This window comes from Mycteria americana, chromosome 13, assembly GCF_035582795.1.
Source record: "Mycteria americana isolate JAX WOST 10 ecotype Jacksonville Zoo and Gardens chromosome 13, USCA_MyAme_1.0, whole genome shotgun sequence".
Lineage (NCBI taxonomy): Eukaryota > Metazoa > Chordata > Aves > Ciconiiformes > Ciconiidae > Mycteria > Mycteria americana.
This window is the reverse complement of record NC_134377.1, coordinates 8,245,718-8,258,429: the sequence shown is the minus strand read 5'-3', so window position 1 is coordinate 8,258,429 and position 12,712 is coordinate 8,245,718. Positions and strand designations below refer to the sequence as shown.

General features: G+C 60.9%; 1 protein-coding gene across 4 annotated transcripts in view; it reads right to left on the bottom strand.

The window, feature by feature from the left end:
- The window catches only part of MN1 (MN1 proto-oncogene, transcriptional regulator), a 44,106-nt gene extending 37,234 nt beyond the window's left edge, over positions 1-6,872 (bottom strand). For 3 of the 4 annotated variants that reach the window (XR_012777697.1, XR_012777698.1, XM_075515783.1), the window contains exon 1: positions 3,174-6,866. Coding sequence is in view for 2 of the 4 variants with exons in the window: in XM_075515783.1 (XP_075371898.1) it covers positions 3,174-6,609 (3,436 nt within the window). In the remaining 2 variants the exon portion in view is untranslated. Of the gene's footprint in view, positions 1-3,173 lie in introns of all 4 variants that reach the window. The other variant, XM_075515784.1, reaches the window with a different exon arrangement.
- Between the last annotated feature and the right edge of the window lie 5,840 nt (positions 6,873-12,712).

Here is a 12,712-nt window from a genome sequence, read left to right as displayed (position 1 = left end):
AAAGAAAATGTGAACACATGCACAGAACTCGCTAAAGGCTGTCACTAAATGATGTAGGTGTGTACATGTTACACGGGCACCTACAGCACGGGTGTCAGAAATAACGTTATCTGCTCCCATCTACCTTTAAAACTCACAGCTCCCACAGATGGCTAGAAATTAGCAAATCATTTTAATGCCATTATGAGAAAAAAGAGATGAGCTATAAGGAATCTGACCAGCCATTAAAAACAACTCAAACAAGTTGTTTCCCCCAGTAATCTGGGCATTAACGGAGTATTTGAACAGTTCCCGATTCTGCTGCGTTTCGGGGAGCCTGTCGGTTCCAAAGCTGCTCCTCCACGGCCAGCAGCGAAGCCGGAGCCTCCGCTCCCTGGCACGCTCGCTCCGCGCCGCGGGAGGAGAGCAGCGGGAAGGCAGATGCCGAACCCCTCGCTCCACCGAGGGGGAACGTGCCCACCGACACCCACCGTCCCTTCCTCCGCCCTGCCCGGAGCCCGCAGAGCAGCCGGTGCAGATTGCGGCCGTGCCACAATAGGAATAAATCACCGAACGCTTTCCCTCCCATCACGGCAGGTGTAATTAAGAAGCCCATCAACAACGCCTATGTGTTGGTGAGGGAACTTGGGTCTAACGACTAATCTCACTCTTAATAATATTCCACATTACTACGAAATGGTGCACGCTCCCCCAGCGCAGTATTAAGCACATTTAGGAACTGCCTGAAATTTGGAGGAGTGCTGGCTGAAGCCTGTGCATTCACCCTGCACACGTACAGCGGGGAACTGCTGCAACAAATACCACGGATGCAAATCCCAGTTGACGAAAAAGGTTTAAAACGTCCATCACTGGATAAACAAAGCCTTTTCTTAAACACAGTTTCAAACACTCGGGGGTATGGCAATGTAAAGTTAAATCATTTCTAGTAACCGAGGAGAACAGCCTGTTTTGTCTCACCTATTGTATCTTTATCACTTCCAACAACAGTTAAAGTAAATTCTCCGCTGGTCTATATGAATTTCCTCATCCGAAGAACCAGCCCATTCAAATCCTTCAAGTGACTAAAGTGTGAAACAAAACGAGTGCCTCTGTGCATTGTTGTAAAACTGGTTTGCTATTTTATGTTAAGCCTCTGAAATACTAAAACATATCCTTATATAGGAACACTGATTAAATGGTTTTCCTTCCAAGTGATGAACTGTTTTAACAGCAACATTGTGGTTATCGTGACCAGAAAGCAATTACTTATTTCACTAGATGTTACTAAGAATAGCGGTGATCAAAGTGAACGTAGGAGTGCTGTTAAAGACGTTAAAGAAAGCATCGCTCCATATGACACATATACACAAAATATACATGATTTTAAGCCAAATTACACTTTTAATAAATGTGCTGTTCAGGATTAAATCACTGCTCAGGATTTTTTTTTTAATCCATGAAATGAAGATCTATGGAATAAGTTACTCTCTTAAAATCTATGTCTAAATACAGCACGGTGTGTAAATCTGCATATCTGTATGCGTGCGTGTGTGTGAGAGTGCACACATAACAGGGGGGGGTGGTGGTGTGTGTGTGTGTTGTGAGAGAACGTATATATGTGTTCGAGTCTGCCAAGGTAGAAGTGACAGGAACTGTGATTTGTGCTAACTAGCTATTGATCCAGTCAGATCTAGATGTTGTGTACAAGAAACAATAAAAGAGAAGGGGCCAGGAAGGATGCTGTGTGCAACTCCATTTAAAAATGGAAAAGAAGGGCCCCAAACAAACCAATTTATGTCCTTGCCTGGGTGAAGCATGGAGAATGCTGATGGGCTTCCTAGAGTCTGCTGTGCATGCTAAACACTCCCGCTTGAAATGAGAGTCTCCTGCGCTGGGCATTAAACATGAACAAAGAGACAAACCGTGGGGGCTAGGATTCACGCTTCAGAAAGCCAAAGCTGGAAAGCCAACCAGAACTGGGGGTAGGAAATTGCCCAGTTTTCAAATCAGCTCCCTTTAGATTTTCCCAACACCCTTCTTCGCAAAATTACTAAACGCAGGGGACTGTAAAAAGTCAGTCTGTACAACCAGATGTAATGAAAACAATTTCGAACTACACTAGCAGTACCAAAACATCAACTTTCCTAGGCACGAATAATGAGTTTATATTGCGTAAATTATGCACGTGTACTTATAGCACATCAGAAAATTGCCTGCGTGCATTCATACAGCAGGTACACGCACGTGCATCTATTGTAATATTCACACACACGGTCAGGCGGCTTGGAAAATATGGCTTTGATAAGAAAAAATAGAAACCAATTGAATCTATAATCATCTTTATCTTAAACAGCTTTTATAATAGAGGGCTTTCCATTAAAATATTTTTTTCCTGAGCTTGGGGAATTATGATGCCCTCTGGACACGGGGAAGGATCAAAAATGACAACTAATGTCGAAATTAAACATCTGTCAACTAAGCAAGTTTTATACCAGCAGACCCAGAGCCTTATTGTAAATTGCTTTTCTATTAAAGAAAAAAAAAACGTTAAGAGCCTTTCAGTTGAGTATCACGCTGCTAGTAGGCTCGTAATGCAAGCAGGGAAATACCTGGAATCGGAGGGACAGCACCACTAACAAATTCATGTTTTCACGCTTTAGGAAGATCTCCGTAACAGTTGGGGGGAAAGGGCTGGAAGGCTCGGCTCGCACGGGGCTCAGCGGGAGCCCCCTCCTCGGCACCCCACGCCCGGCGGGGCTCAGCGGGAGCCCCCTCCTCGGCACCCCACGCCCGCAGCCCCCCTCCGCGGCACCCCAGGCCCGGGAGCAGGGCTGGGGCTCTGCCGGGAGTCCCTCTGCTCCGCACCCCCGGGAGCCCCGCGCCGGCCCGGCCGCGCAGCCCTCGGCGGCCGCTCCCCTGGCGGCACGATGGGGATGGGGCCGGCGGCAGAGACGGCCGCGGGGCCGGCCGCTTCACCCCCGCCGCCGGCCGCCCCGGCAGAGCCACCCGGCCCCCCGCAGCCCCAGCCCGGGGCGAGAAGGCACCCGGCCCCCACCGCGGTCCCCGCCAGGGCTGGAGCAGGTCCGGGGCCGGCGTGCGCCTGGCGTCCCGGGGCCGGAGCCCCGCCACCTCCCCTTCTCCGAGCAGCCCACCGTCCCCCCGTGGGCCGGCAACCCGCACGGGACAACCGATACCTTCTTTGCTGGGGTTCGTGGGCTTGGGCTTCTCCCAGGGCGCCATGGGCTTGTCCTCCTCCTGCCCCTCCATCAGGGCCTTCTCGCCGGGCAGGTACCAGGTGGAGTTGTGCTCCGCCATCAGGGAGTCCAGGTCGATGGTGCTCATGGCACCCTTGACGCCCTCCGAGCAGCAGCTGCCCAGGTCGCTGTCCCCGTTCTGCCCCGCGCACTCCCCCTTCTTGCTCTTCAGCCCCAAGGGCTGGTCTTCCGAGATGCTGAACTGCTGCCGCTGGAGCTGGATCTGCGCCTGCAGGATCTCCAGGGGGTGGATCTCGTCCTGTGCCGAGGTGCTCGTGGGGGTCCGCACCTGCTCCATGCCCGGCGTGCCGGGGTGGGCGCCCGCCGTGGTGCTGAGCCCATAGCTGTCGGGGGTCGAGGTAGACGTACTGAGGAGGCCGAGGGCCAGGGGCTTCTGTCCATTGAGAAGTGCGTGCTCCCCGCGGGGCAGCTTGGGCGAGCCGCCCAGCAGCGGGCTGCGGGTGGGCTTGGAGGCGGCGTTGTCGGAGCTGGAGGACACCTCGTCCTCATTGCCGTAGCTGGTGCTGACCTCGTCGGGAAAGTCCACGTGCGGGGAGCTGCCGTCTGACTTGGTCACGCTCTGGATGCCGCTGTCCAGGGAGGACATCAGGTCAGGCTGCTCCCCCAGCAGCAGCTCGCCACCCTTGCCCCAGGAGGGCGAGGTCAGGGGCTTGTCGTGAGGGGTACCCCCGCTGCGCTCCGCGCCCGCAGCCCCCGGTGGGCCTCCCGCCGCCGCCGCCGGCACCGCCGGCTGCCCCGGGCTGACGCCAGCCCCGCCGCCCTCCGCGGCCGAGAACTTCTCGAAGAAGGTGCCGGGGCTGACGTGCCCGCTGTCCCGTTTCCGGCGGCCCCGCCCCCGCCCGCCGCCCGCCTTCCCCTCGCCGCCGGCCGCCGGCTCCAGCGCGTAGCCGGGCGAGAGGCTGCTCTCGGCGGGCAGCAGCGGGGCAGCGCCCGCTGCCTTGCCTGCGCCACCCCCGCCCGCCGGTGGCCCCGCCGGGAAGTAGTCCGGGGCAGCGGGCGGTGGCGGGTCGGGCTCGGCCTGGCTGAGCTTGCGCTTGGCCTCCGCCGGGCTCTTCTTGTTGAAGGTGACGTTGAGGTTGGGGGCGCCCAGGCTGGCAATCATGTTCTGGCAGGCGGTGGAGAGGGCGGCCAGGCAGCTCTGCCCGAAGACGTTGTCCTTGCTGGCCGGCTTGCTGAAGGAGCCCAGCGAGAGGGCGCCCAGCTTGCTGGCGGCGGGCCGCGGCGGCGGTGGCGGGGGGAACTCGGGCGGGGGCGGCGGGTAGGCGCCCGGCGAGGCGCTGAGGGCGGGCGCGGCCCCGTGGGCCGCCGGCTGCCGTGCCGCTGCCGCGAAGGGGAAGCCGGGCTGGGCGGCGAAGTCGGCGGGGCCACGACGCTCGGCGGGGGCGCTGGGCAGCGCCACGCCACCGCCCGGCGACTGCAGCTGCGAGAGGCCGCCCATGGCGGGCGCAAAGGGCGGGTGGACGCCGGGCGAGGGCAGGGCCTGCGCCGGCCCCTCGCCCGCCATCCGCAGCGGCTCCTGCAGCCCCAGCCCGCCGGCGCCCGGCCGGAAGAGTACGGCGGCACCGCCCGGCTGCAGGCCCAGCTCGTGGGGGGCCGCCTCGGCCGGCAGCCCAGGCGCCGCCATGCGCCGCGGCAGCAGCTCCCCGGGCGGCGGCGGCCCCGCGAACCAGGCGCTGTCAGGGGCCAGGTGCGGCGCTGGTGGGTCGAAGCTGCGGCCGCCGCTGCCGGCCTCCCGCTCGAAGGCGGGCGGGGGCAGGCCGCCAGGCGGGCCCACCTCGCCGTGGTGCCCCAGCTGCTGCAGGCTGGGCGGCCGCAGGCGCTGCTGGCTGCGCGAGGCCATCTGCTTCATCACCAGGGCCGCGTTCTGGCGCTGCGCCAGCGCCGGGTGCTCGGGGCCGCCGTGCGGCAGCGGCCCCCCAAAGGCCTCGGGTGCCGGCGGGGTGAACTCGCCCGGCAGGCCGGGGTAGGCCGTCGGCGAGAGGTGGCTCTCCATGGCGGGGCCGTGCATGCCGCTGCCCCAGGAGGCACAGCGCTCGACGCCAGGGTTGCCGGGGAAGTCGAACCGCGGCCTCTTGGCGACGCTCACGTAGGGGGCATCGAAGTGCTGCAGTCTTTGATTTGGTGGCTGTTGCGGAGGAGGGTGCTGCATATTAAACACGGGGTCGGTGTAGGGATGCATATTCCTGTTCTCCAGTCTGTGAATAGGGTATTCAAACTGTGCATGCTGGTTCTGCATTATGGGCCCATTGTCCTGCAGGTTGGGGTTGGGAGCGTTGGCTTCTGTTTGCTGTTGCCTAGGGATGGCTGGCGGGCAGGAGTTCTGTCTGGCCAGCAAGCCCGGCGGCTGCTGCGGCGGCTGCGGCGGCTGCTGCTGCTGCATCAGCGGGTGCCTGGCGCTGGCCCCCGGCTCCAGGCTGGCGGACATCTTCCGCGCCCCCCCGAAGCGCTCGAAGAAGACGCCGTGCTGCTGCGGCGGGTGCGCCTTGGCCACGGCCATGGCCGGCGCCCGGGGCAGGGCGGGCGCCCCCGCGAAGCTGCCGCCCGCCGGCACCTGCCGCCCGCCGCCGTAGTGCGGCAGCTGCCCCTCGGGCTCCGACGGGGAGAAGACGGGCAGCTCGAAGTGGCCGGCGGGGCCGTCGCCGGGGTAATTGTATTCCAGCGAGTCCACGCCGCCCTGCGCGGGGAGCCGCCGCTGCTCCAGGCCGTGGGGCTCGGAGGAGCCGGCCGCCGGCAGCCCGTGGAAGGAGGCGGCGCGGTTGGGGGACTGGTCGAGGGGCAGGCAGGGCGCCGGCACGGCGTGGCTGGAGGCGCCGGCGCTGTGGTGCTGGAAGTCGGGCAGGTTCCCGGGGCGCTGCTGTCCGAAGCCCTCGCCGCCCTGGCTCTCGGCCATGTGCTCGTAGCCGTCGGCGAACGCCGTCTGCCCGCCCAGCGCGCCGCTGTAGCCCAGGAGCCGGCCGCCGTGCACGCAGGAGGCGCCGGGGTCGGGCCCGAAGTTGCCGCCGAAGTGCGGGGGGTGCTGGTGGGGGTGGTGGGCGCCGCCGTGGCCGCCGTGCGGCTGCTGCCCGCCGAAGAAGCCGTGCACCGGCGGCTGCATGCCGCCGCCGTGCAGCTCGGCGGGGCCGCGGCCCGGGAAGCCGTAGGCGTCCCCGGCCAGGCTCATGTTCATGCCCAGGAGGGGCGGCTCGCCCAGCGCGCCCAGGGCCGGGTCCACCGCCGCCGCCGCCGGGCCGCCGCCGGGGAAGGCCGGCGCCTTGAAGTGCGCGCTCATGCTCAGTCCGGGCTGGCCGAAGCCCCGCTCCGCCTGCCCGCCGCTCCGGCTGCTGCTCTGCGGCTCGAACTGCTCCAGCCCGAACATCCTGCGCGGCTCCTCAGAAGGGCATGGCCGCTCCGCGCCGCTCCGCTCCGCCGTCCCGCTCCCCGCCGCGCCGGCCGCCGCTCGGCCGCCCCGCTCACATCCTGCCGCGCCGCCGCGCCGCTGGCACCGGCCGCCCGCCCGCGCTCACCCTGGCGGCTCGCCGCTCGCTGCCGCCCGGCGCCGGCCGCGCTGCGCTGCCCGAGAGCCGACGGGGCGGCGCGCCGCCGCTCATAGGCTCCGGCGCCCGGGAGCTGCGCGCCGCATCGCCGGCCCGCCGTGCGCTGCCCGCGGCTCGCAGGGCTCCGGCGGCGGCGGCGGGGCCGGGGCGGGCGGCGGGGCCGGCGCTGCGTGCGGGCGCTGGGAGGGCTGCGCCGCGCTCCCCTGCGCGCTCCCTCGCTCTCACCCGGCGCTGGCGGAGCAGCAACAAGTTTTGCATTTCAGCGATGAATTTCAGCCATCGGGGCTGCGCCAATGAGCGCCGCGCGGCCCGGGGCGGGGCTCGCCGTTAAGGTGGCTCCGCCGCGCCGCCCGGCCCCGCGCCCCGCCCGCCCCGCCGCTCCGCTCGGCTCGGCTCGGCGCGGCTCGCCCCGGCCCGCTGCGGGCAGCTCCCCGTGACCGGTGGCGCCGCTGCCCCCGCGGCGCACGGGGAGCCGCACGGAGCCCCGAGGTGCCGGCGGCGGGGTCCCGGAGCGGGCGGGGCGAGGCGGGGCGGGGGGCAGCGGGGCTGGAACCGACCGGCGGGACTTGGGGTCCGCGCCGCCCGCCGGGCACGGCCAGTGCCGCGCTCCCGGCCACCCCGTACTGCGTGCCCGGGCGAATGCCGCCCGACAGTGGCGGGCTGGGAGAAGGCTCCCGGCGGCCCCGCCGGAGCCGGCAGCGCCCGCGAACCCCGAGCCCGTCGCCGAGCGGCGCGCCCCGTCGGGGCCGCCCGGGCCGGCAGCCGGAGCCGCGCAGGGGAGCCGGGCGGCCCAGCGCCCCGCTTGCGCCCAGGCGTTAGCGGGAGCGGGATGTCAGAGCCCGGCCTCCCCGGCGGGAAGAACATCCATCAGGTCCGGGGGGTTAAAAGCAGCCGGCAGGCTGAGGCACTTCAGGTGTTCACGGCTCGCACATGTCGATAGTTTAAAAAAATAAAAATGAAAATTACTCCCACCAAAAAAAATGAGATCTATAAATAAGCGCCCGAGAAGTATTTGTATATGGCAGGAGAGTTTTAAAGGGATTTTTTTCTGCAGGATCAGGATGCTGCGCTGTGATTAAATATTGATTTTGTGTAATTAGTTTTCATGTGAACTATCCTCCTTGCTGATGGCTTGGAGATTTCAGAACTAGAGAAGAAATGGAATTGGACATGGAAATTATTACTTAGCGAAGTGACAAGGGGGGGGCGCAGGGCCCGGGGTGCGGGGCTGGCACCGGGGCAGAAAATGAAGAACGCGCGGCCCGACAGCGGCACAAAGGGATAAAGGGAAAGCCTCGCTCGCTACGGGAACGGCGGCCACGGCGGGAGGGAGGGAGAGAGGGAAGGAGCCGCCGGCCCCTGCGCCCGTCTCCCCGCAGAGCGGCAGCGGCCCGGACCGACGGCTGCCCGCCCGCCCGCGCCGCGGCCCCGCACCCCGCCGAGGCTGCGGGGCAGGGACGGCCCCGCGCTCCGGAGCTCCCGCCGCCGCCGCCGCGCCCCCTCTGCGCCTGCGTGCGCGCCGTCGGAGCCGGCTCTTCCGAACGGGCACAGCGCCCCCTGGCGCCCGCCCCGCCCCGGCGGCGCGGCCCGGCCTGGCTCGGCTCGGCCCGGCCCGGCTCGGCCCGGCTCGGCTCGGCCGCGGCAGGCAGGCGGCCGCCCCGCGCCCCCGGGCTCCCCCGACGGCGGGCAGCCGGGCCCGGTGAGGCGGGCCGAGGGCCGCGCCCAGCCCCCGCCGCCGAAGGACGGGGCCGGGTCCTGGGGGGACGGCGGGCTCCGCGGAGGCGCCGGGAGCGGCTGCCCGGTGCCGTCCCGGGGCACCGGCGCCGCCCGCCCGGCGCCGCGGCTCCCCTCCGCGGTGACCCTCCCCGGTCCGTCCTGCCGCGTTCAGGCGGCCTCGGGCCGGCAGCCCACCGTCCCGGGGTACCGCCCGGGCCGCCCTTCGCCGGGGGCGGCTCCGGGGCAGCCCGTGCTGCCGGGGCAGCCCTGCCGCGCCGAACCGCCCCACCTTGCCGCCAGCAGCCGGGCCCGGCGGGCAGGAGGTCCCCGAGCCGGGCCTCGGGACAGCCCCCGCAGGGCCCCCTTCCCGCTCCTTGTGCTGCCTCAGTGGCTCCAGGCCCAGGGGCAGGCGCCCGTCCCTCGGGGCTGCCCGCGTCTGGGCAGGACGGTGACTGACACGGGTGATTAACATGGTCAACGCCACCCATAACCTGGGTCCTGCTTTGGCATCGGGGCTCGGCCCCGCTCACTCCGGAGCCGCTGCAGGCTCACTGGAGAGGGAAGCCCTGATGGTTCACGGCCTGTCCCAGCTCCCCCAGAACTGCTCTTTCCACATTCAAACAATTTCTCTTGACTTTCATGGGAGACAGACCGTGTTCCAGAGGAGAAAGCGGTTCCTGAAGCACACAAGCCCCCTTGCTGCACTACGCTTCGGGAAACGTGCCTGGTGTACCCACGGTGCCTCGTGCCTTCCTCTGCTCAAGCTGGGATCGGGCGAGGGGCTGCTTGCAGCGCAGAAAGCATGGCGTGTCCGCACCCCACACTGGCCCCGGCGTGCCGGCTCCGCGGGCAGCAAGGCAGGCACGTGCTGGACACAAAGCTCACGGTAGATGTAACACTGCTTCCTGAACACAGAAAGAGGAGGACGCTTTCGTTGAGGAGACTCGTCTATTAGTATTAGTGTGGGGGCGATTTCTGTCCCATAATGGAATGTTTTCAAGTTTGTACCTCATAGGAGTGGCATTAACATGGTTTGGCTTCTGCTCCCAAGGAGATGTTTTCCAAACAGTAAGAGCACTGCTGAGTGCCGGGCTGTGGCTGCCAAGGGCGAGGCTGCGGGGCGTGAAGGTACTGCACGGAGAGGTGGTACCCCCGCTCGTCCCTGCGTACAGATGTGGCATGCACTCGGCTCTTCACTTTAACTTGTTGTTGCCTTGAAATGATTCACTGTGTAAACCAGCAATCACTTATTATCCAGTATTTTTCTGGCCAAAATAGCATCCAGTTTAAAAACTGGATTATTTAAAAAAAAAGAAAAGGAAAAAAGCTGGATTAATTTTAAGAGTCCCAATCAAAACAGTAAGCGCAACAGAACAAGTAAGAGCATTGTAAACCAAAACAATATTGGCATTTTAATGCCAGTCCTGCCAGTACAGAATGGCACAATAGGGCTGAGGCTCTCTGGCTGGTAAGTCTTTAACGCGGGCAAGGAACATGATCAGCCTCGCTGGGACAGATTGGCTAGTGAAGCATCCACCTCGGAGAAGTAACACCGCTTTCATCTCAGCTAGAATTCATTTTCTCTTGGTACGTCCACTCTCGAGTGGCATAAAAAGATACTTTCCATGTAAGACACCACGTGCCAGTTGAACAATATATCTGTCGGGAGTATTATTGGAGATAATTACTTACTGCTGTAATCATGGTGGGTTTCATTTGTAGTCGACTGCTTTTAGCACAGCTTTATTGTTCTGTTTATATACAGGTACTCCTCTGGGGAAATTGTCTGTTCTCTCTGCACCGCGGACACGATGAAAGTTGTATCAAAAGTCGTGTGGAAGAAACTTACTCACTCCTGCAAGGCAGATGGATTTCTGCTGTGAAGAATTACTTTTGCTGATGTGAAAGGACCTCAGGCCTCTGAAATTGCAGCTCTTTTCTAAAGCAGGGAGTCGTGCCTTTCACAGATACTTCCTGTAACATTGGCTGCCACAGAAGAGACCAAATGCTTCAGAAAAGACAGATTTTTCCTGATTTAGAAGATTCACCTCGCATTTCCTGGGAGATTCAGAACCCGTTTGTTCCTCAAGCGGAGCAAGCACTGTCTCTGGAAGAGCAGAATGATGCTGTGAGGGAGAATACAATTAGAGGGACAGAGACTTCCTTGGTCCATGGGCTGGCCATCTCAAATGCTTCTGGGCAAATGTTAATCTTCCTTTCTCCTCCTTTCTGGTCTGTGCCCACCAGCAGGAGCCGCAGGTGTCCCTGCCAGGGCCAGCAGCGAGGCTTGCCGCTCTGTTTCGCAAGCGGAGGCTAACCGCTCGCTCCTTCCCTGGACGGCTTCACCAGGCGGCTTTTCTGCTCCTCCACCGCTGTCCTGGGCATCGCTATCTTCCAGGAGCGAATTTTGAGACTGAAAGTTTCAGCACAGTAACTCACCAGCAGTGCTGCACAGATCCAGCTGCAGCTCGGGAGTAGTATATAACTGGCTGATGGCAAATATGGAAATAATACCAGCCTAAATATTTTGACAGTAAAAACAGTGAGTTGATTGAAATGGTAAGGTCCTATACTAGCTGCGGTGTTCTACAGGCTCGTGGTATAAACATTCACTATTTGTTAAACGTCGGAAGGCGGCTCAGCCCTGGTTTCTAACTTGGAACGTGTTCTGGGCTACACGCGCCCCGGGGCTGCCAACCTGCCGTGCACCTCCCGGCTTTCCGGTGCGGTGCTGGGGTGGGCTAGCGGGAGGGTGCCGCTGGACTGCGACCAGCACAGGCGGGAGCACTTCAGTCACGGAGGGTCCCACTCGCCCTGCCAAGTAGAAGGAAGCCTCTCTCAAATTGTACCGAGTAGTGAAAAGTATATTGTACAAAACATATTTTTACTTTCAGTCTTCGGGTTTTGGTCATCTTGGGGGAAGGAGGGAAAGGCATTATTTAAACAGTTGTAGCTGCAGGGGCTTATTTTCTAAATTAACAATAGTAATTGCTCCTGCCAAGTCCAAAGTTGAGGGGTTTCATTTATTTCGACTCTCAAGACAATAGCACAATTTGGGGTTTCATATTGCAAACTCTGAAAACCAAATGGTGGGGCTGATGTTTTTAAAAAAAAAAATAATTCAAACAACATCAATTCATCAGACTTGAATTCAGCTCTTTCCACGGTGCCGGTTTAACTTGCACTGAGAAAAGTTGCTGCTCAGCAAAAAAAAAAAAATTCCTTTTTAACAAAATGAATGCATCATACATAAAACATCACGAACCATACAATTAGTAAGCAAATGTAAGAGTTCAGCTCAGTTCATAATTATTCAGCAAACCTATTCAGAATGATTTTTTTCTCCCTGAAGCAATCAACTGTGTGGGCTCATTACCACTGAGAATCTAACGAAGAAACCACCACATAAACTGTACAAAACAAGCCCATATGCTAGAAAAACTTTAGCCCAGCTAGCCATTAGCGAGAAGCCTTTTAAACCCTTCCATCAAGCAAAACCACATCTTACTTTTCTGTGGTGTTTATACCCCCAGCTCTATAAAGATGCCATTTCATTAATATGTCAGGCTTCAGGTATATAAATTTTAGCTACTAAATAACCTCTACAGTGTTTGGTAGTGCAGCCATCTGGAACAATACAAAAAAGCATTTGGTTGCCGCTACACGTCGCGTACCAGCCAAAGTGATGAGTCCTGTCTTTAGAGCACGGGCTCCCGACAGTTACTTTGCAAAAAAGCTGATAGGTTTTTCTTGGCAGTGATTTCTGCTCCTAGCAGGGATATTCAATGAAAGGAATTTGAATGTTGTGAAGGACAGGTCTCAGTCTGGTGGCTGACATTATCGGGAAGGTTTTCAACATTTCTGCCTGGAACAGTTAGGGAAACTATTGCGTCTCCTCCCTCTCAAAGTTGTAGTGAACACAGTGACTGGACCGACTCAGAAGGCAAATACGTAAAATCATTAGATGAGCTCGACAGCGCAGCGAATGCGGAGCGGGATCACGAGGGAAGGTATTCCTCCAGAGGAGATGATGTTTACTTGTGTGCACCTGCTTTAGTTCCCGAGAACGGTGAGGAGTTTTGGGTACAGAAGTGCTCTTTTCTGGCAAGGGCGCAGACCCCTGGGCCCCACGTGGCATGGGCTGTGCCCCCAGCGGCCCGGCCAGCTGCGGGCGAAGGGCTGCGGCATACCGGGATCTAGTGGGCTCCT